This window comes from Aegilops tauschii, chromosome 2 (genome assembly GCF_002575655.3).
Source record: "Aegilops tauschii subsp. strangulata cultivar AL8/78 chromosome 2, Aet v6.0, whole genome shotgun sequence".
Lineage (NCBI taxonomy): Eukaryota > Viridiplantae > Streptophyta > Magnoliopsida > Poales > Poaceae > Aegilops > Aegilops tauschii.
In genome coordinates, this window is record NC_053036.3 from 111,818,173 (window position 1) to 111,842,467 (window position 24,295).

Genomic DNA, 24,295 nt, shown 5'->3' on the forward strand with positions numbered 1-24,295 from the left:
TGGGCAATGGGAATGAAATCAACATATGGTCGGATCCATGGATTCCTTCTAGTCCCAATAGAATGATCATCACGCCCAGAGGTCAAGCAGTTGTATCGGTGGTGAGTGACTTGATTGATCCTCACACAGGACTTTGGGACGAACAACTCATTAATATGATTTTTAATCCCGTCGATGCTCGAAGGATTCTGCAAATCCCCTTAAGTCTTCATGCCTTTGACGATTTCATCGCATGGCACCCCGATAAAAAAGGGATGTTCTCCATTCGAACAGCTTGTCGAATCCAATGGTTACATAAATTTGGGGCGCATGCAAATGACACCAGCCGATCGGGAGGTTTTGCTACTCCAGCGGTATGGAGTAATTATGGAAGCTGCAAATTCCTCGTAAAGTTTTCAATATTTTGCCCGCGTTTACTGCACGGAATTCTACCCCTAAAAGGTATACTCGCTAATAGACACGTTGGGGCAATTGGAGGGTGCCCAATTTGCCACCAGAGCTCTGAAGATATTCGCCATCTATTCTTCACGTGTATTCACTCAATAGGTATGTGGAGCCGACTTGGATTGACAGATTTTATCAACACCGCAACAAATGTTGATAGATCTGGGTCGGTTATTATGGAGTATATCTTGTCTATTGATCGGACGCCACTACCTCTAATGTCGACATTGGAGATTAAACATGTAGTAGTGGTGGGATGTTGGTATCTCTGGTGGACACGCCGCCTTATAACACATAATGAGAGTTGCCTGCAGGTGGTAAGATGGCCTTTGTCGGTCTTGGCAATTACAAGCAACTATCAACGAGCCATGGAGAAGATAGTTGTGACAGAAGAGGAAAGATGGTTGAAGCCAGACCCAAAGTTCATCAAACTTAATGTGGACGCGACCTTTTTTGCGGAGGAAGGAGTTGGAGCCACGGCAGCAATTATTAGAGATGAACGAGGTATTTTCCTTGCAGCTCAATGTAAGTTTATCCCATATGTAGCGGACACAATGACATCAGAGGCAATGGCGATGAGAGATGGACTGCACTTGGCAAATAGCCTAGGGTTCCAGCGAGTTGAAGCGGAATCCGACTCTCTAACGGTGATCAACTGTTGCTCCGGTCAGAGTACTTGGTGGGACGCAGCGGCAGCGATATTCACGGAATGTGTGGACATCTCTACCTTGATTGAGAAGGTCAACTTTAAGCATTGTTTTCGATCGGCAAATCAAGCGGCGCATGTGCTAGCTAATTTTAGTTATTGTAATAAACTTTCTTCTAGTTGGACAGACGAGCCTCCGGATTGTCTGGTGAGCAAGCTCGTAGATGATGTATCTTCATGTGTTAATCAATAAAGCTAACCATGATGGCCTTTCCTAAAAAAATAATAAAAAAACACCAGAAAGATAGATCAGTAGACCACCTAACAACGAATACAAGTACTGGAGCGAGCCGAAGGCGCGCCGCCGTCTTCGCCCCTCCCTCATTGGAGCCGAGCAAACTTTATTATACTAGATAGGCGGGAAGTTGTCGAGCTAAGGCCCTATAAAAATAGCACACCAGAACAACAACCGCCGCCGATGAAGAAAAGCGTATATCAAAAGGATCCAGCCTATAGACACACGAACACAGACGAATGAAGACAAGATCCATGTGGACCCACCAAAGACAAACGCCGACCGAAATCCCGCAAGATCCGCCGGAGACAAATGTCCACAGCCCTCCGACTATGCTAGAAACTCCACCGGGACGAGGACTAGGTGGGGAGAATTTTATTCCATCTTCATAGAGTCGTTATCGTTTCGCCTCTTTGAGCAGGACACAAACCCCTAACAAAACTAAAAAAACATGAAAAACGGAGTTCTCCCATCGGCAAGCACCGGGATCCACCTTGCCTTCATGGCCCTAAGATCACAGAACACTAGGTAGACCGGCTGCGGCACCCATGGGAGGCACGAGAAACTGTGAAAACTTTAGACTGGGATTACCCGCAAAAAAACAGATTTTTACGTTTAACAAATTTCATATACATTTTTTAATACACGTTTAATAATTTTCACGGTTAACATATTTTCCCAAACAAGGATTGTCGACATGGAGTCGAACCCAGGATTGTTCATTTCCGCTGACAGAAATGGCCGGTTGGGCGCGGCTCGTGCGTAGAAGTTGGACTTGCCCATAGCGGTCCACCCCGTCCATCCTTGTTTTGTGTATATTTGGAATATGCATATATATTTATATTTATAAGTAAGGAAAATATATACTATCACCTGGGAGTAATTACCTTCATGCCCCATGTCCTTTATAAATATATATACATTTGACATAAAATTTTGAAAAATGGTAGACATGTACAAAAAATGTTTCTAATATATACAAAAATGTACAAAGTATATAAAAAATAATTATTAAAAATGTTAATCATGCATTTATTTTTATTAAACATATATAAAAAATGTTTCTCATGTATACAAAAAATGTACAAGGTGTGTGTAAATGTACAATGTGTTTTAAAAAGGTAGACTTCCAAACATAAAATGAAAAATGCTAATAATATATTAAAAAAATGTTAAACATGCATAAAAATGGTTATAACGTATATGAAAAATGTACAACGTGTATGGAAAAAATAGACATTAAAACATAAATATGTAAAAATGTTCATCATGTATTCTAGAAATATTAAACAATGTTTCTGATGTATACAATAATGTAGAAGGTGTATGTAAAAAAGCGGATATAAAAACATATTTAAAAATGTTAATCATGTATTTAAAAATGTTAATTATGTGTATAAAAAATGTTCCTATTTGTATATAAAAATGTAGGATGTGTATAAGAAGGGAAAATTGGCATCAAACATATATTCGTAAAAAACATTAACCGTGAAAATTGTCGAACATGTGTTTAAAATGTAGTTGATGTATACGAAAAATGTGGACTTGTGTTGAAAAGAAACTCAAATAAAACTGAAACAGAAAAAAAAAAAGAAAAACTAAGAAAGAAAACATAAAAAACACAAGAAAAGGAGAAGGAAACAAAAGAGAACAAGAAAACCATGATAAAACCGAGACAAAAATAAAAGAAAATATATAACAAAGAAAAAGTAAAAAAAAAAGGAAGAAAACAGGTGAATAAATAAAAGGAAATGAAAATGAAAGAAAAAAGGGGGAAGCCTAAGACAAGCAGCAATCAGAACAAACGGAGGAACGCACGACTCAGTCAATAATCTCAGGGTTTGACTTGCCACATCAGCAAATACCAGCTAAACACTCTTAAGGTTCAGAATAGACCGAGATAAGAGAGTTCGGTTTTGCTAATTTGGGGAATTAGGTGTTCAGGGTTCGATTTAGCTTGTGTCTACAAGTTCAAGGTTTGTTTTCAACTCTTTTTGTATTGTGTGCACCAACATTCGCTTCTCGGCGTTCGTGGCCGAAGGTGATGTTTCCTATTGGGTTCTTCATGCTCACTCACGATCTCCTTGACTGACTATAGGCGCATGTTCACCATGACTTCACTCCTCAATATCACGGACTACAAATGCTCAGCTCACGCAACAATCGTGTTCTTTCATGGAGATCTTGCAATAAAACATGAAGCTTTATTACTGGCCCGACCCAGTTGTGTACATACAACAATAATTTGTTGGGATCCAAGTACTATGGACTAGTAACAAACAACAAAGACAGTGGTTAGCACCTTCTCTGACTTAGATAGGCTAGAATTCATGTTTCGGACGAAAGTGGTCATAGGATTGACTCAGACAAAGCGTTAGAAGTTGATCTCCGAATCTATAAGCATTGGTTTGCCATCTTTCCTTATCTAATCTCTTAGGCAATAAGAAAGTTGATCCCTGTGGCCATAATATTCATACTATTAAAGGCAAATATATATGTCGTCTCATCCATCCATCTCCACCCCAACTCATGACCTCCATACCCCCACCGATTTTTTCCTAGCTGGACTGCACCTCCCGTTTTGGTTTTCCTACCTTTTTTCTCAAACCAAAAAAAGGAAAACGGCTAATATTTTTTTGCTTCCGCTGCAACGCACGGGCATTTTTGCTAGTGAGAACAAAAAAGAAAATATATATTTTTTTAGAATCAAGAAAATATATAGCTTTTTAAGCAAAGATTTTTTAGGGGAGCAAAGAAAAAATATAATTCGCTACAGTGCATTAGCTCACCTTGTGCTAAATGGGCCGCCCCTCCGAGTTCTCTCCTTGTGCGTGAGAACACTGAATTTTGATATTGGGCTCGAACTGCACCTCCTGTTTTCGTTTCCTACCTTTTTTCTCAAACCAAAAAAAGGAAAACGGCTGATATTTTTTTGCTTCCGCTGCAATGCACGGGCATTTTTGCTAGTGAGAATAAAAAGGAAAATATATAGTTTTTTTAGAATCAGGAAAATATATAGTTTTTTAGCAAAGTTTTTTTTAAGGGAGCAAAGAAAAAATATATAATTCGCTAAAGTGCATTAGCCCACCTTGTGCTAAATGGGCCGGCCCTCCGAGCTCTCCTTGTGCGTGAGACACTGAATTTCGATATTGGGCTCGGCCTGCTCTTAGAAGTTAGAAATATATAGAGGCTGAAAGGGAAACTGCTAAAAAATTATGTAAAACTGTTACAAACAATAAATATTAATAAAAATTTAAAAGTAAGTTGGCCCATGCAGGTTTCGAACCTGCGACCTTCGCGTTATTAGCACGACGCTCTAACCTTGTGCTAAATGGGCCGCCCCTCCGAGTTCTCTCCTTGTGCGTGAGAACACTGAATTTTGATATTGGGCTCGAACTGCACCTCCTGTTTTGGTTTCCTACCTTTTTTCTCAAACCAAAAAAAGGAAAACGGCTGATATTTTTTTGCTTCAGCTGCAACGCACGGGCATTTTTGCTAGTGAGAATAAAAAGGAAAATATATAGTTTTTTTAGAATCAGGAAAATATATAGTTTTTTAGCAAAGTTTTTTTTAAGGAAGCAAAGAAAAAAAATATAATTCGCTAAAGTGCATTAGCCCACCTTGTGCTAAATGGGCCGGCCCTCCGAGCTCTCCTTGTGCGTGAGACACTGAATTTCGATATTGGGCTCGGCCTGCTCTTAGAAGTTAGAAATATATAGAGGCTGAAAGGGAAACTGCTAAAAAATTATGTAAAACTGTTACAAACAATAAATATTAATAAAAATTTAAAAGTAAGTTGGCCCATGCAGGTTTCGAACCTGCGACCTTCGCGTTATTAGCACGACGCTCTAACCTTGTGCTAAATGGGCCGCCCCTCCGAGTTCTCTCCTTGTGCGTGAGAACACTGAATTTTGATATTGGGCTCGAACTGCACCTCCTGTTTTGGTTTCCTACCTTTTTTCTCAAACCAAAAAAAGGAAAACGGCTGATATTTTTTTGCTTCAGCTGCAACGCACGGGCATTTTTGCTAGTGAGAATAAAAAGGAAAATATATAGTTTTTTTAGAATCAGGAAAATATATAGTTTTTTAGCAAAGTTTTTTTTAAGGGAGCAAAGAAAAAAATATAATTCGCTAAAGTGCATTAGCCCACCTTGTGCTAAATGGGCCGGCCCTCCGAGCTCTCCTTGTGCGTGAGACACTGAATTTCGATATTGGGCTCGGCCTGCTCTTAGAAGTTAGAAATATATAGAGGCTCAAAGGGAAACTGCTAAAAAATTATGTAAAACTGTTACAAACAATAAATATTAATAAAAATTTAAAAGTAAGTTGGCCCATGCAGGTTTCGAACCTGCGACCTTCGCGTTATTAGCACGACGCTCTAACCTTGTGCTAAATGGGCCGCCCCTCCGAGTTCTCTCCTTGTGCGTGAGAACACTGAATTTTGATATTGGGCTCGAACTGCACCTCCTGTTTTGGTTTCCTACCTTTTTTCTCAAACCAAAAAAAGGAAAACGGCTGATATTTTTTTGCTTCCGCTGCAACGCACGGGCATTTTTGCTAGTGAGAATAAAAAGAAAAATATATAGTTTTTTTAGAATCAGGAAAATATATAGTTTTTTAGCAAAGTTTTTTTTTAAGGGAGCAAAGAAAAAAATATAATTCGCTAAAGTGCATTAGCCCACCTTGTGCTAAATGGGCCGGCCCTCCGAGCTCTCCTTGTGCGTGAGACACTGAATTTCGATATTGGGCTCGGCCTGCTCTTAGAAGTTAGAAATATATAGAGGCTGAAAGGGAAACTGCTAAAAAATTATGTAAAACTGTTACAAACAATAAATATTAATAAAAATTTAAAAGTAAGTTGGCCCATGCAGGTTTCGAACCTGCGACCTTCGCGTTATTAGCACGACGCTCTAACCTTGTGCTAAATGGGCCGCCCCTCCGAGTTCTCTCCTTGTGCGTGAGAACACTGAATTTTGATATTGGGCTCGAACTGCACCTCCTGTTTTGGTTTCCTACCTTTTTTCTCAAAAAAAGGAAAACAGCTGATATTTTTTTGCTTCAGCTGCAACGCACGGGCATTTTTGCTAGTGAGAATAAAAAGGAAAATATATAGTTTTTTTAGAATCAGGAAAATATATAGTTTTTTAGCAAAGTTTTTTTAAGGGAGCAAAGAAAAAAATATAATTCGCTAAAGTGCATTAGCCCACCTTGTGCTAAATGGGCCGGCCCTCCGAGCTCTCCTTGTGCGTGAGACACTGAATTTCGATATTGGGCTCGGCCTGCTCTTAGAAGTTAGAAATATATAGAGGCTGAAAGGGAAACTGCTAAAAAATTATGTAAAACTGTTACAAACAATAAATATTAATAAAAATTTAAAAGTAAGTTGGCCCATGCAGGTTTCGAACCTGCGACCTTCGCGTTATTAGCACGACGCTCTAACCTTGTGCTAAATGGGCCGCCCCTCCGAGTTCTCTCCTTGTGCGTGAGAACACTGAATTTTGATATTGGGCTCGAACTGCACCTCCTGTTTTGGTTTCCTACCTTTTTTCTCAAACCAAAAAAAGGAAAACGGCTGATATTTTTTTGCTTCAGCTGCAACGCACGGGCATTTTTGCTAGTGAGAATAAAAAGGAAAATATATAGTTTTTTTAGAATCAGGAAAATATATAGTTTTTTAGCAAAGTTTTTTTTAAGGGAGCAAAGAAAAAATATATAATTCGCTAAAGTGCATTAGCCCACCTTGTGCTAAATGGGCCGGCCCTCCGAGCTCTCCTTGTGCGTGAGACACTGAATTTCGATATTGGGCTCGGCCTGCTCTTAGAAGTTAGAAATATATAGAGGCTGAAAGGGAAACTGCTAAAAAATTATGTAAAACTGTTACAAACAATAAATATTAATAAAAATTTAAAAGTAAGTTGGCCCATGCAGGTTTCGAACCTGCAACCTTCGCGTTATTAGCACGACACTCTAACCAGCTGACCTAATAGGCCTTTCTGATATAAAGGAAAAAATGAATATTAGATAGGTTTGTTTTTAGAATCAGGAAAATATATACTCCTAGCTTTTTTAGCAAATATTTTTTTAGGGGAGCAAAGAAAAAAATATAGTTCGCTACAGTGCATTAGATCACCTTGTGCTAAATGGGCCGGCCTACGAGCTCTGGATTTCGATATTGGGCTCGGCCCGTTCTTAGAAATATGAAGAGGCTGAAAGGGAAACAGCCTAAAAAATATGGATAACTGTTACAAACAATAATATTAAGAAAAAAAAAGGCCCATGCAGGTCTCAAACCTGAGACCTTCGCGTTATTAGCACTACGCTCTAACCAGCTGAGCTAATAGGCCTTTATGATTTGAAGTCATTTAGAGCTTTTAAAAATGAGAACTGGCGTGATGGTGTTCATTTAGAATTAGCTGTTGGATTCCTTCGTGCTATTTAGATCCCTTGGGATGTGACAAATCGACTAGATATCAACTTCTGATCTGATCTCCCACTAGACTGGACCGATCCAAGATCTTTTGAATCAGTAGCCTTTGCAAGGGTTTGATTGTCTGTAAGAAACGTGACTTCTTGAATCCATAATTGTTTCCCCGCAAAAAAAAAAGAATCCATAATTGTTACGCAGTTTCTGCAACAAGGTGGAGCGTTTTCACCTCAGCCAGCATAGGGGAGTTAGCAGCATCTTTATACATGCATTTAAGAGCATCTCCAGCCGTTGGCTTCTTAGGAGACGCTAAAAATCGCCTCCGGGGACGCACCGGCGCAAACCGCGTGCTGGGGGCGTGATGCCCCCAGTCGCGGCGCCCATGATTTTTTTGAAAACTAAAATCCGGCACAAATAAGGCGCAAATTCAACCAAACTTCGGCGAGTTCATACATATTTAAAATATTTTACAAAAGAAGAAAAAAAACGCTACTAGGCCCGCCGTCGCCCTCGCCGTTCCTCGCCGCCCGCCGCCCTTGAAGCTCTACATGCCGAGGAGCCTGTAGAACTGCGTGTAGTCGCCGCCAACGCCGCCGCCGCCGTCGTCGTCGTCGTCGGCGCCTCCTCCGCGGCCGCGGTCCCTGCTGCACCCCTCCCCAGGTTGACGCGGCGGGTTGGACGGTCCGGGGGCGTCCTCGTCCTCGTCGCTGTCGAGGATCACCACGCCGTTCTCGTCCTCGCGCCCACGCTTGCGGGCGGCTATCTCCTCCAGGGCTCGGCGCTGCCGGACCATCTCGTTGCGGAGGTAGTCGTCCCGCGCCCACTTTAGGGCTTCCTCGTCGGAGAAGCCGCGCCGGACTATGGCATCGTACTCCGCGGGAAGGCCGGGCTCCGGCTTCGGCCTGACGAGGATGAGGCGGCCAGAGGTGGGGGAGGAGTCGGCGATGCGGACACCGGAGTTGCGGGTGCGCTGGCTGACCGGCGTGTCCTGGGGCTCCGGCTTGACGGGGCGGAGGCAGGGAGAGCCGGAAGAGCGGCCGGACGAGGAGGAGGACGCCCTCGGTCCATGCGCCTCGGCGTCCACGAGCTCCCACGCCGGCGGGAGAAGGACTGATACGAACATGGGTGATGCTAGTGATGTTGAGAAATCAATAAGGCGAAATATTTACGCTCCTAATTATTTTCAGTTGAGTGAAGATAACGAGGCAGACAAAGCTTTGGTCATTATTTGTACGCAAGATGATGCTTTACAAAATATGTGGCATCCTGGTCAAGAGAAGATTAAAGCCGAGTCAATAGTCGGTGTTCTGCCAAAATATGAAATACTAGTAGATGCTACAGTATTAGCAAATGAAGAGAAGAAGTCCCAGACATGTACGTTCGATCAAGGTGAACAGGAATTTGGTTGTTTCTTTTGGTTGTCACGTCCAGAACTTGGCCCGGCTATGCATGTACAAGAGATATTTTTTAATGAGATCAATCAAAGAATCCTAATTAGCTACTACTCCCTTCATTCGGAATTACTTATCATAAAATTGAATGTATCTACAATTAAAATATATCTAGATACATTTATTTTTTGAACGAATAATTCCGAATGGAGGGAGTATTTCTCACGATCAAGACCGCCGGAGCAAGATGCGTACATCAACAGGTTTCAATGGTGGAAATTACTTTGCCTGAGAGATATCGGATGGGGGCCACCAAATAAATTGCGTTTAGTTATTTTCGTATTTAATCTGTACTGGTTACCTGCTAAAATAAAGCACGTGATCAGATTTCCTTCCTTAGTTGTTAGGTCTGACAGTTAGAGACATAGTGAAGATTTTGCACGGTCAACTTCTTAGGCAAGTTAGCTATACTAGTATATATAGTCCTTGAACGGCCATGTTATTTTTGGAGTTTAGACAGAGTCGTGTATCGGCTATGAAGCGGCCCTTTTCGGGTGTCGTTATTTATTTTGTGTGAATTTTCTGTTTGAAAGTTGCATTCGGCTCGAGGTCCGTCGTTTTCGACGGGTTGCGCGCTGGTTACGTCTACTTTGGCGGTAGGTTCCTCGTGTCTCGAGGGATTGGCCGTTGGTTGTCGTTACCCCATCTTCAGGTTACGTGTACTGCTCACGTAGTTGAGAGATTTTATCGGTGGATTTCGGAGGAGTTCGTTGTATCGTGAAAGATAGGGCCAAATCATCGACGCGACCGAGATCATGCTTCCATCAGTTGGTATCAAAGCAAAGGTTGTTCACGGTACAATTTTTTTCTTTGAGTTACTATTAAATTTTTTATCATGAGGAAAGATTGTAGCTCGCAAATGATGATGTCGATGGAGAAGGATCCATTGCGTGCCTTGCCTTGGTACCAATGCTTCACGCGTGTGCTCGTCGGGCCGGCGAGTTGTGCAACGTTGGTAAATTGCTATTCCAGTATGAATTTGGTGAGTCAGACTATGCTTGATGCTTTGAACCTGCCTTTGACGGAACATCCAGAGCCATATGAGCTTTGGTGGAAGCATCAGTTTGTCAAGATTATGCATCGCGTCGAGGTACAGTTCAGTTTATGCGGATATGGTGATCTGGTCATGTGTGATGTGCTTCCTATGCACATGCACACATGTTCGATAATGCTAGGAAAACCATAGACGGATAAAAGACAATTGACATATCATTCGGTTGGAGAATTTTCTTTTGTACGTGGGAAAAAATACATACCACTTGATTCATACACATCGGAAAAGTATATGGCTGATCGGAAGAAGCGGGATACTGCTCAAGTTGCATCAAAATTAAAGAAGGTTGAAGCTCCTAAAAAATTTCTGGTCACCGCTCCATCCGCTATTGGTGAAGGGTTTGACTTGAAACCGAGGACGGTTTCGTTTCAAGGAGGAGGGGAAACACTTGATGAAGCACGGACTAGCAAGATGCTAATTCACGCGCGTAGACGGCCCGATCTTTCACGGCGATGCTTTGTATTTCCGCCTTGTTCCTCGCAACCTTCAATAACAATCTCTACCCGTGCACGATCAGTACAAGAACAAAGATAATGATCCCCTTGAATCAGCACGTAGGCGTCGATCTGATGATCGATCCTCCGTCGCTAGTAAATTTTCTCGATGGAAAATCACAGAAAAATACTCATGATATGGTCGCCCCCAAACTAGGCGTTTTCTGACCTTTTTTATAACTGGCAAAAAAAAAACTCCCCTTTACACGGCCGAAGCCTTTGCCTTTTATATGGCACAAGCACACGCCAGCCTGGTCTATAGATAAGAAGAAAGGAAAACTAAATCTTACCTACTAAAACTAACGCACAAGATTTACCCTGTTTCTCTTTCCTATATGATGAAAAGACGTGCCCTCCAAGACTTCTTGTAACACCCGTACCAACTAAGGCTAATAATCAAGTACTAATTACGATTGTAATTGAACCTACAAAAACTATACATGGAGGAGTACGAAAGTTGGGAATTATTTTAGCCGGCCGTGGCTCCACCTGGCTAATCAACTGATTGTTGAACGCATGCATGTACAGACTCCTCTCTTTACACGTTAAATCTATAAGAACTCTTGATTTAACCTCTTGCACCACATTTTTCTCTCGGCACATGTATTTTTCTTCTGATCTTGACGTCTAGCAGGCACAACACATTTGTTTCTATTTGACTCGATAATCTCCGGCCACAAATCATGCGTACTTTTCCATCTTTCCCTCTATGTAATTTATCCGAGTCCACAGCCTATTTTTGCTGTCGAGCCAAAACACAATTTTGAACATGACTAACCATGCCCGTAATTAAATTATCTCCCACCTTCTTAATTGATTCAGTCTAAATACGAAAAATGCTTGACGACACACTGGATGCCATAGTGGTCGTGTCAAGGACGGGGGAGCGGGGTACTCCAGCCTGGGCGTGTTGCCGCCCTTGATGTACTCGAGGACGGCCTCCAGCATGCGGTCGGGCACGCCCCACCATCGGCGGCGGCCTTCGGAGTTGAGCCTTCCGGAGGGCACGACGCGTGGCCTCGAGCTGCTCGGCGTGGCGACGACAGAAGTAGGGCTCCCACAGCGGGCTGTCGGGGACGTACCGCTGACCTTCCCTCGCCGCCTGCGGCAGAGAGGCGCGGATACGCGCGATCTCCGCACGCCGCGCCGCCTCGGTGGGCGGTGGTGGCACCGGGACCCCGCCGACGCTGATCCTCCACGCCCCGGGCACCCGCATGTCCGGCGGGACCGGGTACTCGGCCTCATAGAGGAGCCGAGTTTCGTCCTCGTGAAGGTGGCGGCGACCGAAGCCGTTCGCAGCCGCGCCATCGCCTGGAAAGCGCTCGGCCATGGTTGAACTGGAAACGACGAGAATAGAGGGAAGAACGGGGGTGTCGAGGAACGGGGGCGTCGGCGGTGGAGAGTCTGTGCGTCACCGGCGCGCTGGGGGCGGCTTATATAGGCGGAGGCACCGCGCGTACGCGTGGCCGCCGTGTGTACGCGTGGCGGGCGAGGGACGCGCGTCGTCCTGTCTTCACTGCGCCGCGCGTGAGGCATCAATGAAGGAGGCTGACCGGCGCGGCAGCGCGCGGCAGCTTTGGCATTGATTCCGCCGCGGGAACCGAGGCGATGAGGACGACGAAGCGGCGAGAAGAGCCGAGTCGTTGCCAAGGAGGGCCCGCCGATTTTCGCGCCAAAAACGATTTGGCCGGCGCCCCAAGCACCCCCCAGCGCGCCGGGTTCGGCTTGGGTTCGCCGGCGCCAATTTCGGCCCAAGCCGGCGAAAAAAGGGCCTTTGGGGACGCGACTGGGCCGATTTTTCGGTGCCGGCGGCCGAAAAATCGTCTGGGGGCCTTGTTGGAGGTGCGGCTGGAGATGCTCTAAGGATGTCGATTTTGGATCCATGGGCTTTCATATGAACTCCAATCCATGCATATGTACCTAAGTTGTGTCTGTGGCACCTGAAAGTTTAGCTTCCATAGAAAACCGTTGCATGATAGCAAAAGCAGCGGGGTAGACCTGGTTTGGGGATCCAACATTCCTGCAAAAAAGGTTGTCATTTTGAGATTTCTAGAGACACCATAAGAAAAAATCATAATGTTCTGCAAAGAAGCGCTTTGGTGCACTGGAGAGAGAAATATCATGGATAGTGGCAGGGAAAGTTCTAGCATGCTGAACATAAACTTCAGAGCAAATATGCCAACGCTCAAAGTACATGCAGCTTTAGGTGATGCACATGCGGGAATTATTCCCTATGCGTTTGCAAACCAACCAGCACTTATTACTCAGCTTTTCTTTCATCGATGGTCTCCATGCAAAAGTTTCCACCTTATATGGGCCGGGCATGTCCCGATCCATTTACATCCTCAACTAGTTTTTATTTGATTATGAAGATGAAAAAAATGTTCACACATAGTATAAAATAAAATAGGACTTTTATAATTACCAAACGTTCGGATTTTAGCAATAGGCAAGAACGATTCTTATTTCACTCTAATTACATGCATACATGCATTAGAATGACTATTTTTGCTTTCACGTGTACTTCTCCCTCTAATTACATGCATACATGCACTAGAGGACGAAAAGTTGATGTCATCTTAGATTCCCTTTTTTTAACTTTAAAATGTTTTCTAGTTCAAACTGTTGCTCCGATTGAAAAATTGTTTTCACATAAAAGATTCGTCGCGAGGAGACCTTTGAAACTAAATTCCATATTGATATGTTCCGATGACTTTTTTTAGTCAAAAGTTATCAGGCCCACACTAAGTAAGTTATCACGTCTTTGGTTCATAAGTTATCATCTTGTTTATATAGAAATTACCGGGGCATAAAAAAGATCAACCAACCTTCTACCCACGTGCAAATGAACTAGAGGACATAATAGCTGATGTCATCCTAAATTCCCCCATATTTCAAAACTTCAAAATGTTTTGTAGCTCAAACCGTCAGTCTGATTGAAAAAATGTTTTCACATGAAAGATTTGTCGCAACGAGACCTTCAAAATTAGATCCCATATTGATATGTTCCAACGACTTTTTTTAGGGTCAAAAGTTACCAGGCCCAGGGTACATAACTTATCAGGTATGCGATGTGTGAGTTACCATGCTATTAACATTAAAGTTACCGTGTGTGTATTTTATCACCCCCCTCATCAAAGTTATCAGGACCGAGGCACATAAGTTATCAGGTCTGGATGTGTGAATTACCATGTTGTTCGCACAAAAAGTTACTGCAGGATATTTCGTCACCCCCCCCCCCAATGCCAAAGTTACCGAAGTACATAAGTTATGAGATCTGCGATGTGTGGGTTACCATGCTATTCACATAAAAGTTACCAAGGGGATATTTCATCAACCACCCCTGCCTCCCCCCGGCGCCAAAGTTACCAGGATCGGGGTACTGTGTGATGTTCCAAAACAAATTTTCATCCCGGGTCAAAGTTATCGTAGTGTTTTTACGTAAGTTATCAAGGCCCGCGGTGCGTAAAATACCGTGATATTTAAATAGAACTTACGGGGCATGCTTTCAACAACTTGTTTTTCCTCGGGTCAAAGTTACCAACAAAAATGTTTGTATGTATGCCTAATTCCACAACGTATAATCTCGTACGAAATGATGTACTAGACAAGGCCAACAAGCAATAAAGAAACAACTTTTCTTTTGCTGCCATGGGGTTTAAAAAAGGTCATCTAGGTATTTTTCCAATTAAAAGACATGAAAGTGGTATTAGGTGAGTTGGTCATCGGCATCATACAAAAGCTAGCAGACCCAAGTTCGATTCGGATCTATTCCCAAGATCCGAACGTTCGGACGTTGCATATCTCGAATAAAATATTCATCACATATTTAAGTAATATTGTGTATAAAAATACATTTCATTATTAAAAAGGTACATGTGCTTTTAAGAAGAAAAATCATGCATTCGAAAAATCATGCATTCATACATATGCAGATATATGTTCATGTACTATAGAAAATGTTGAAAGTTCAAAAATTATAAAACATAAACAAAGAAAAAAAAAGGTAAAAATGAGTAGAAAAAAGTGAAAAGCGAGAAATAGAGCAAAAAATTCATTCGAAACCGGCAAATGGGCCGGTCAAAGGATGCACATGACGAAAAACAAAAGCATTGCTCGTAGTCATCACGCTTTATGGCCCAATTTATCACAAAGAAAAGATGGTAGTTGCTGTGACGTGCGTGTGTGGCGGGTTAAGAGTATCTACAACTGGACCCCTCAAATCTCCTGTATATGTCCGGACGGACGGTCCGGTCACTGCCCGGTCATGAAATTGTCACCCAACCGGACCCCTATACCCAACTTAAACATGCGGGTTGTCCGATACCCCTCAAACCGAATCCATATGTGAGAAAATATGGAGAGGCCCAGACGAATCCATCACGTCGGATCCAACATGGCAAACCCATCCCAAATCACTCCAAATCGCTTGGCCTGCCATCTTCCGTTCCTCTTTTCTGCCTTGTCTGCACCGCCGCCACCATAGCTCCGCTGCTCCGGCTGCAGTGGGAGTCGGTGGCAGCGCTTACGGGCGTCGTTCCCTTTTTAGAGTTGTCGATGTTGGGGTCCTTCCCTTCCCCTTCGAACGTAGTTTTAGGGAAACCTTAGATCCGATCACCTAGATCGAAGATGGCAGTGTTATTAACTTTGCTTAGCATCATTTCCCTCTTGGGGGCTTCGTCTTGGAGTTGGATTCAGCCAGAGGGGCTGGGGCTTGCAGAGGTGGCCGGCGGCGGCTAGCATGACATCTCTGTGAGGACAGCAGGAGGGCCCTCCACATACAAGGAGGCAAGGAGCGTCACGCGAGTTAACTTTGCCAGCCTTGAAGGATCGAAGCGGCATAAATTCGCTCTATCGGACATATGAGTCCTCTCCAGTGTTGTCGAGTTTCGCAAACGTGCTTGTGTCAGCTTGGTATAATACGAATGTTTTTAGAGTGCACTCTGGTAGCGGCGGAAGCGCTCGAGTGCCTGGCCGGGAGTGATGTGGGGGTGTTGGCCTTCTGACATTTTGTATGTATTGTGATGTTTTAGACCTAGTTTAGCTAAGCGTTGTTTAGCTTTTTGTCTGATTTTTACTCAATAAACCGAAGTCTTTTCAAATTTTGGCACTCACTTTTATGCCGTGCCTTATATGGGGTGTTCTTGTAATATCCCTATCTTTTCAATTTTATGCCACACCCTTGTTTTTTTTTCTGCGGTGTGCTTCCACACACTTGAACGGGGGTGGCTGCGCAGCCTGGGACCCTTCTGTAGGTGTCAACCTCACCAAAATTTTCCCAGTCCGTACACCGCGAGCAGCTCCGAGGAAGCTTCCTTGTGACGGCAGGACGAAGTAGCAGCCTGTGATGTCGACGCACGCACGCGACGTGATCCGTCAGGAGGAAGAGATTCGCCGGGAGTCGGTGGCCTCTTTGTATCGTCTTGCACAGGGACCCAAATAATATGCTCTCAAGTCTGAGGGTTGAACTTGTCAGGCTTGATTTATCGACACGATTTGGCAGAGACAATTCGACGACTATGCCGAAAGGCAAGATCATTGATACGTGAAAGTGAAGCAAACCACCGGTCGATTTTGGGAGCAATGTGTATAATCATTAATCAAAGATTAGTTATGATCAATTGGCGAAATCAGTTCGATCCATCAATAAGCTCGAGAATTAGTGCGTTAATTTGTTGCACAATCCATCCACCCCACCCCCAACTCTTCGCGTCGCAGAAGGAAAAACAGGACAATCAAGAACTCCCATCTTCTGCCGCGCGCCAGCTGAGGCCGATCTGTCAGCAGAGTCCGTCCTCAAGGAACCTGACGAACTGGAACAGGTTCATCCTGCCGTCCCTGGATCCGCAGCTCGCCGAGATCATGGCCTCGCACGCGGCCGCGTCGACCTCCGGGAACCCGAGCCTGGCCAGGGCGCCCTGCAGGTCCGCCGCGCCGATGAACCCGTCCGCGTCGCCGTCGAACACGGCGAACGCGCGCCGTAGCTCCGCGAAGCTCGGCTCCTCGGCGTCGAACAGCCGGGACACCTCGTTGTGGCCCATGCTGGCCCTCAGCCCCTCGCCGGAGCCGGCCACTCCCAGCCCCATCCTAGCCATGATCGCCTCCACCTCTTCCTTCCGCAGCTCGTTGTCCTCCTCCTCCTCGGCGCGGACGTCCTCGCAGCACGGCGCGACGTGCGCCGCCGAGGACGTTGCGTAAGCGCACTTGGCGTAAGCGGCCGGCGACGGGACGAGGATCGACCTGGCAAAGGACTGCAGGAAGGAGGCGTAGCTGTGGAAGAAGGCGGACGCGACGGTGCCGAGGAAACCGACGAGGTGGGGGATGAGCAGCAGCGGCTCCCGGAACGAGAGCGCGCGGCGGAGGAGCGGTCGCGGCGCAGTCGCGTCTGCCATCGCTAGACTTTAGAATTCGCTGGTGTTGAGCAAACAGTTGGTGCCGGCTAGAATGGAGAATGCTGCGTGGGTGTACAACTACAAGGTGAGGTGACAGGTGAGGATGAACGACGGTGTGTGTGAAGATAGAGGGAGGGCGGGGGGTTTATATGAGAGGCCCGAGCTCGATCATGGAGTAAACAAGTCGTAAAGGGAGGAAGCTCCCTTTGCATTGCATATTTGCATGGCGTTGGGGCGTTGGCAACTTGGCACGGCGCGTTCGAGGGAAGCTGCCTGCGTGCTTCCCCCAGCGTGAGAGTGATGGTTAGGGGTTGGGAATGCAGTAGCACTAATTATCAGTGAGTGTACAGATTTTTTTTGGAAAGAGGGATTTTGAAGAATCCTTCGAGAATTAGGCCCACTTTGTTTGAGTTGCAAATTCCCGCAATAGATTTCAGGGAATTCGTTGTGGCTCTAGATTCCCGAGAATCAGAAGTTATCTGTTTGTTTACCCTGCTGTTGGACAGCTGTAGGAGTTTTGTGTGTTGTGAAATGTCAGTAATATGACTTGGTGATGAGTATGATGTTTATGTGCAGAATAAAACATAGTTAGCTTGTTTTACTAGATGAATGGAGAACTGGCAATTTTTTAACCATATAAAATATTAAATAATCTACAAATGTAATGATTGTGGAAACATATCATCCAAAATATGCCTATGAAACATAGCATCCAAATAAGCACGAACCATCGTAGTCTTACATATGAAACATATTCTCCAAAATATGCACTAACCATCATAGTCTTACATATGTACATATCATCCAAAATATGCATCAATGATCACAATCTCGTTAAGTAATATGTCAAACTATGGTTGACCCTCCAATAATCTTTTAGCAATCGCCTCACGAGTTGCTTGCATGGGCGCATAATCACCAACCAAAATGTTGGAAACATAGCCTATGGGTGGGGTTGTGGCATGTAGTTCTCGTCATGTTCACATCTATCAAACTCGAAGTCTCTCAAATGGCTTTCTCTAATGCAGTTATGAAGTGTCATACGTGCAATGATGATCCAAGCTTGCTTCTCATAAGGGTAACTTGGCATTTTCAGTAAAATACGCCATTTCATCTTGAACACACGTTCAATGACATTGCGCAGGGATGAATGTGCATAGATTTAAAAAAAATCCCATTTGGTGGGAGAGCTTGGCGGAATTCCGGCACATGGTACTTTTGCCCTTTCTATGGAGCTAAATATCCATCACAATTGGGATAACCCGAGTCAACAAGATAGTACCTGTCAGCATAAAGCAATAGCTTTATACATGGAATCAACAAGATGAGTGAGACAATATTGTGATGCATCCATAAAAAAATGGATACCTATAGATGGATGTGGAAACCTATCTACATACTTGACCAAAGTATCTCTAAATATGCTTGGGTTGTCTGCGCTTTCCCCTCCTCTCTTTCGTCATCTTCAACATCATGCACTTTAGTGTTCTTACAACCAGGCACGATAGAACTTTCTCCTGTAACATTGATATTCTCAAACATGATACACAGTTCCTCCAAATTTTTAGGACCACATTTATGAAACTACAATATGTCCTTGTTTTCCTAGATAAATAGTTTGGCACTTGTGAACAAAAAATCCTAGTGGAAGATTAGTTAGATGACAATTTGATCTTATTAAGATAACTTATTTCACCAGCTTCCCACCATTCATTGTCAGCTATCACGGTGTTGTTACATCATTCCAACTAAGTTCAATTGATTTGTTTTTAAGGATCAACCAATCCCTGAAAAAAGTCCTCAACCCCCCCCCCCCCCCCAATTTGTTTTTGTACAACAACCTATTTAATGTCATCCGATCTTCTCTAAGAATCCAACTTCTTCGTTTTTGTACCCAGTAACATTCAAAAATTTGATAGGTCTGTTCCCCTTTTGCTTCTCAATATCAGCAAGTTTGCAAAACATTGTGGTCACTTCCACATTCCAGTTGACTTTTGATCTTTTGACATCTATGCATATGGCATTCATAAGTACAACTAAGCCAGTATATGCAATTCAATTAAACTGAACACACCACATATTGTAGCCAGGAGAAGAGAAAATAACAAATTGTTGGGGAGGAAAAACATGACAGAACAAATCTCGCCTTACAACGTTGGACAAGGGAGAAGAGCTGGAGTAGCTTGGGGTGTCTGATACAAAGCTCGTGCATGCATTGGCTTCGAGGGAGCTTGTGGGAAGTGCGACCATGCTTGGGGGTGGCCGGTGCCGCAACTACAGCCGGGGGCGACGACGGGCGCAACTGCAGCTCGTAGATGGAGGTTGGCTAGGAGCGGAGGACAGTGGACAGAGGTGGGGGAGAGGTGGAGCATCTGGATCTGTGGAGAGCAGATGGTGGCAGAAGACGAGGACCAGAGATCAAGGAGGGGTGGAGCAGTGGGAGATGATGCATGTGGAGCTCTCGGGTGGCATACGCCGAGCTCTCGGCCGGAAGTGGCGACTAGAGATGAACATGGAATCAGTTTGTCTGGAGGCAACCTCACTAGTGAACAATCTCATTAGTAATAAGTCCATATTTTCTTTCTTGCTTGAGGAGATGAAGGTGAAGATGGAGGAACATAGTTTTTCTTTACCCGCATTCATCATACTACTAATATTGCTTGTGATTACATGGCAAACTTTGGTAGAACCCAATACCAAATTGCATCGTGGCTGGGCTCTGGACTCGAAGGCATCATTGATATTGTCAGATGAGATTGTAATCCCTAAACTTTGATTAATACAATAATTATTCTCAAAAAAGTGGTCGGCCTAGGTTCTGGTTATTTCAGTTTACAAAATTGGCTAACGTGGGTGTGAAGGCTCCATGCCTCCATGGAATTTTCTGGCAAGGAAGTTGAAGCTAGGTTACAATGGTAACTTCAAGGAAAACCACATTTGGAAGTTTCCCAAATTCTCAAAAAATTAACATTGTATGCTAGAAAAATAATGTTCCAGAAACACGTGGATTTTAAAGTTCAAACCCATGCTCTCATTATGCTGAATAGAGATCTAGCATTGTTTGAGACTATTAATTGTTATTTTCTCACACTTGCCAAAACTAATATAGTTTTAACTTTGAAATTTTACATGCTTGTACAACATCATCTCCCAACATACCACATTTCTTGGACTTTTTATAAACTTATTTGAAACATGGTATCACTAGTTTCAAGTGGACATAGGTATGAGTAGTTTGATATTTTTGCTCAGATTGCTTCGAGAGCTTTTATACTAGTTTTTGGCACTAACTAGCTTTTGTTGTTGTTGCACATAAACCCTATGAAATATTTTATTCTGATTGTTAAATCCAAATCAAGTGCTACTTTCTAATGTCTAAGTCAACACTCTGAGCCGCATGATGCCTGCACGTTATGATTCTCGCATTCAAGGGATCAAGACTGTATAAAGGCTTGCGTCCCTGGAAATAAAAAGATTGGACAACTAGCAAAATCTTATTTGGACATAAAAATTATTGGGTCAACTTTGGACTTCTATAAAAATATTTGTGGTAACAACTAGACTCTTTTTCTCTTTTGTTGAAACATCGTACTCGTAAGAGAATTGCTAATTTCTCTGAAACCTTTTTTTCAGGAGAGCGCAACTAAGGAAAATAGGGAGAGTCCAAAACAACAACAAAAATGTGGGGTGGGGGAATAAAAAGGTAGCTTCTTGTGTAAAAAATACTTTAAAATAATATTTGGAAATACATAAATCAAAAGGATATTTTGGAAGTTAGACAGATAGGAGATTTGGATTGTTTTAGAAATTTAACTTTTGAATCTATTGAAATCTATGTTTTTTTAAGAATATCTCTAATTATTATTTATGTTTCTTTTCTTGGTTGGCATGTGAAACAGTCGCATCTTCGTCAAAACGCTTTTCACCATGTAAAGGACCAAATGTAAATGCTTTTGACACTTTTTCTCTAGAGATTTTTTTGACACTCGAGAGACTATCAAAGTCAAACTTAGACAATGATTATTTGGTGGAATGCCATCATGGTTACATCGTCCATGATAAGACTACAAATAAAAGGGGTGATGTCTTCGTCCACACACCTAGAGGATTAACCCTAGCCTTCCTAGCTAGCTCATGAGCCACACAGTTAGTCTCGTACACACAAGCTCAATAATAATATTGCTAGAATTGTTACAAATATCGAAACAATCATTAAGGATGTGAAACCATCGTTCCTTGCTAGATTTCATTCACTGGTCCCACATAGTCAGAGTGGACCAACAATGTATGGATGCCCAATGAATTTGCAAGTTTAAGTCCCTTATTCATCGCCAAAGCTTAAACTTATTGTACAGTTGTCCCCATAAATCTACTCTCTGCCGCAATGAAATTGGCAACCTCATCTCTTAAAAGGACACCAATAGAAGTTGTACTTATTTCACATTCGAATGAGGCATCCACATTTAACTTCACTGTATCCTGCGGCGGTTTAACCCACATGCTCTTTGTCGTATGAGCTACAGTACCATCCCAACAATAGTTAAGCGACAATACTTGTACCAATAAGGAAAATCATTCTGGTGTCGATATATTTTCACCCTTTGCACATTGCCTTCTTCCCCACCATAAATACAAGCTAACCACCAAAATAAAGCATGTTACAGGGACCTTCTCAAGGTATAGTGGGTCATCACGCGAGCCACCAATCAACTCCTCTAGTACAGCTGAACCGACCATATCATTTCAGAGTGTTTTCCACTTCGTCCAGCAGACCCAATTTCCCCAGACTTTCTTTGCTCAACAATACTCCAATAATGGATGTCGTATGTCTTTGATATTCACCTGACACACATGCACACTATATGGGTATTCATATGCCAATCAATAAGAACAACTTTGCATGGGATAACCCATGCAACGTCCGCCACACATGAACTTTCACTTTACCTAGGACTTTTGAATTTCCACAGTACCTTCTAGATTGGATTGGCAACTGAGGCACCTTGTATATTACTTCCTTCAAAATTACTTCCATAATAACAATTCTACTCTAACTGATAAGCTGATCTCACAGAAAAATTATGGGACTTTGTGAACTGGCAAGAAAAGCTGATCTCGTAGAAAAATTATGGAATTTTGTGAGCTGACAAGCAACAAAATCCTCCATATCATTGTTTGGTAGTGGAATTTGAAGAATCCTTTTTGCATCAACTTCCTAAAAACATCCCTAATTAATACTTTACTAAAGTGTTGGGTAGTCGGATGGACGAGTTCATGTACCTAGTGAGTAGGGTTACACCCCTTCTGGTAGCAATCTTTTTGGAACTACTAGTAGGGATCCATGGAACATCCCAAGGATGAACACTTGCACCATTACCAATTCTCCAGATACGCCCTTGGTTGAACGTTTCAATGCCTAAGCATATTCTTTAACAAACATATGAAGAGCTCTTATTCAACTTAACTGAAAGGATATTACCATCTTGATAATACTTCGCCCTAAGAATTCTTGCACATGAAGATTTATTATTACCAATCAATCGTGAAACTTGTCTAGCTAAGATAGCTTGATTAAAATTGCTAATATCTTTGAATCCCATGTCTCCTTTCTCCATTGGAACACACATTTTCCACCACACTAGCCAGTGCATTCTTCTCTAGTTCTCATCATCACACCACCAGTAATGCACCATCGCATCAGTGATTTTATTATGGATTTTTCTGGGAGCCTAAAGACGGGAATTGATGTTAGGATTGCTTGAGCTATCACTTTCAGAAGCACCTCCTTGCCCCCAAGAGACAAGGTTTTCTCTTTGTAACCGTTCACCATTTGACAAACTAGAACGATAAGATGCAAAAAAAAACGACCTATCAAGGCCAACCATCAAAGGAAGTCCAAGATACTAATCTGATAATGAATCAGTAAGAATATTCAAGATTTGACAGACTTCCGCCTTAACTGTAATTTCTGTATTCATCTATTCAGGATAAAGTAAATGGATGATTTATCTCCATTACTAATTCGCCCGAAGCTGCACAATAACTGTTCAAAACATTGCGTAGGGCTAATACACTCTGTGAGTCTGCCTTCGTAATTAAGGATTAATCAATACTTTGCAAATAACATATTTGAGACCAAGGGGGCATCTCCACAAACTTGCACTCAATGCAAAACATTATTCCTTTCCGCCCCATTAATAAGGGTTGTCAGTCCCTCTATACAATGAATAAACAGGTAGGGGGAGGGGATCGCCCTGCAAAAGTCCTGTTGTGGGGATAATCTCATCTGTTTCACATTAAACCTGACATAATATTTTAATGTACTCACACATTGCATATCCAAATTCACGCATTCCATGGAGAACTCTATATACCGAGAAGAATGACTCTCAAAAAACTCAATTCAACACGATCACATGCCTTATGCATATCCAACTTTACCACACATAGACCAGTTTCCCCTTTCTTCTTTTTGCATCATAACACTCATAAGCCACTATAACATTGTCCGTGATAATAGGACCCAGGTTAAACACATTTTTGGTGTCGGAATCCTCTCTGGTAGGAACACCTTTAGACAGGACGCATTTTATATTACCTTGCAGATAACGTTACATAAAGTGATAGGACGGTACTATGTGATATTCTATGGACTCTTTATTTTTTGAATGAGCACAATTATGGTATTGTCCCCCCCTCTAGTATGCTTAGAGAGTTAATTGCCCCTAGTACTGCCACTATCAAATCATCCCCTAGTAGTGGCCAAAATTTTGTATAGAAGAACGCATGAAGTCCATCCGGACCTGTGGCCTTAAGGTCACGATACTAAACGACATTTTTTTTGACTTCTTCTACAGTATATGGGGTAATAAGAGAATAATTCATATGCCTCGTAACCCATGGATAAAATTATTAGTAACCTCCATATCTGGTTCAACAATATCCGCACCAAACAGATTAGGAAAACAAAAGGAAATTTGATGACCTAGCTCATCACTACCTTCATGCCAGCTACCTTCATCACCCTTCAACTTCTTAACAGAATTCCTTTTCTTCCTGGCCAAATCGAAATTATGGAAGAAATTGGTATTGTG

General features: G+C 43.0%; 1 protein-coding gene and 6 non-coding genes across 7 annotated transcripts; all 7 read right to left on the bottom strand.

Moving 5' to 3' along the window:
- Window positions 1-4,650: 4,650 nt before the first annotated feature.
- Window positions 4,651-4,723, bottom strand: TRNAI-AAU (transfer RNA isoleucine (anticodon AAU)). Its single transcript has one exon. It is a non-coding gene; the product is annotated as a tRNA-Ile (tRNA).
- A 459-nt stretch (window positions 4,724-5,182) lies between these two features.
- On the bottom strand, window positions 5,183-5,255 carry TRNAI-AAU (transfer RNA isoleucine (anticodon AAU)). Its single transcript has one exon. It is a non-coding gene; the product is annotated as a tRNA-Ile (tRNA).
- Window positions 5,256-5,713: 458 nt separating this feature from the next.
- TRNAI-AAU (transfer RNA isoleucine (anticodon AAU)) lies at window positions 5,714-5,786 on the bottom strand. The gene has a single exon. It is a non-coding gene; the product is annotated as a tRNA-Ile (tRNA).
- Window positions 5,787-6,245: 459 nt separating this feature from the next.
- Window positions 6,246-6,318, bottom strand: TRNAI-AAU (transfer RNA isoleucine (anticodon AAU)). Its single transcript has one exon. It is a non-coding gene; the product is annotated as a tRNA-Ile (tRNA).
- Window positions 6,319-6,770: 452 nt separating this feature from the next.
- TRNAI-AAU (transfer RNA isoleucine (anticodon AAU)) lies at window positions 6,771-6,843 on the bottom strand. Its single transcript has one exon. It is a non-coding gene; the product is annotated as a tRNA-Ile (tRNA).
- A 459-nt stretch (window positions 6,844-7,302) lies between these two features.
- TRNAI-AAU (transfer RNA isoleucine (anticodon AAU)) lies at window positions 7,303-7,376 on the bottom strand. The gene has a single exon. It is a non-coding gene; the product is annotated as a tRNA-Ile (tRNA).
- Window positions 7,377-16,381: 9,005 nt separating this feature from the next.
- On the bottom strand, window positions 16,382-17,452 carry LOC109778161 (probable calcium-binding protein CML46). Its single transcript, XM_020336722.4, has one exon. It carries the CDS (start codon window positions 17,199-17,201, stop codon window positions 16,590-16,592), a length of 612 nt encoding a protein of 203 aa, XP_020192311.1. The 5' UTR covers window positions 17,202-17,452; the 3' UTR covers window positions 16,382-16,589.
- Between the last annotated feature and the right edge of the window lie 6,843 nt (window positions 17,453-24,295).

Coding starts and splice junctions, on each gene's coding strand:
- LOC109778161 (XM_020336722.4), bottom strand. CDS start 17,201: ATGGCAGACGCGACTGCGCCGCGACCGCTCCTCCGCCGCGCGCTCTCG.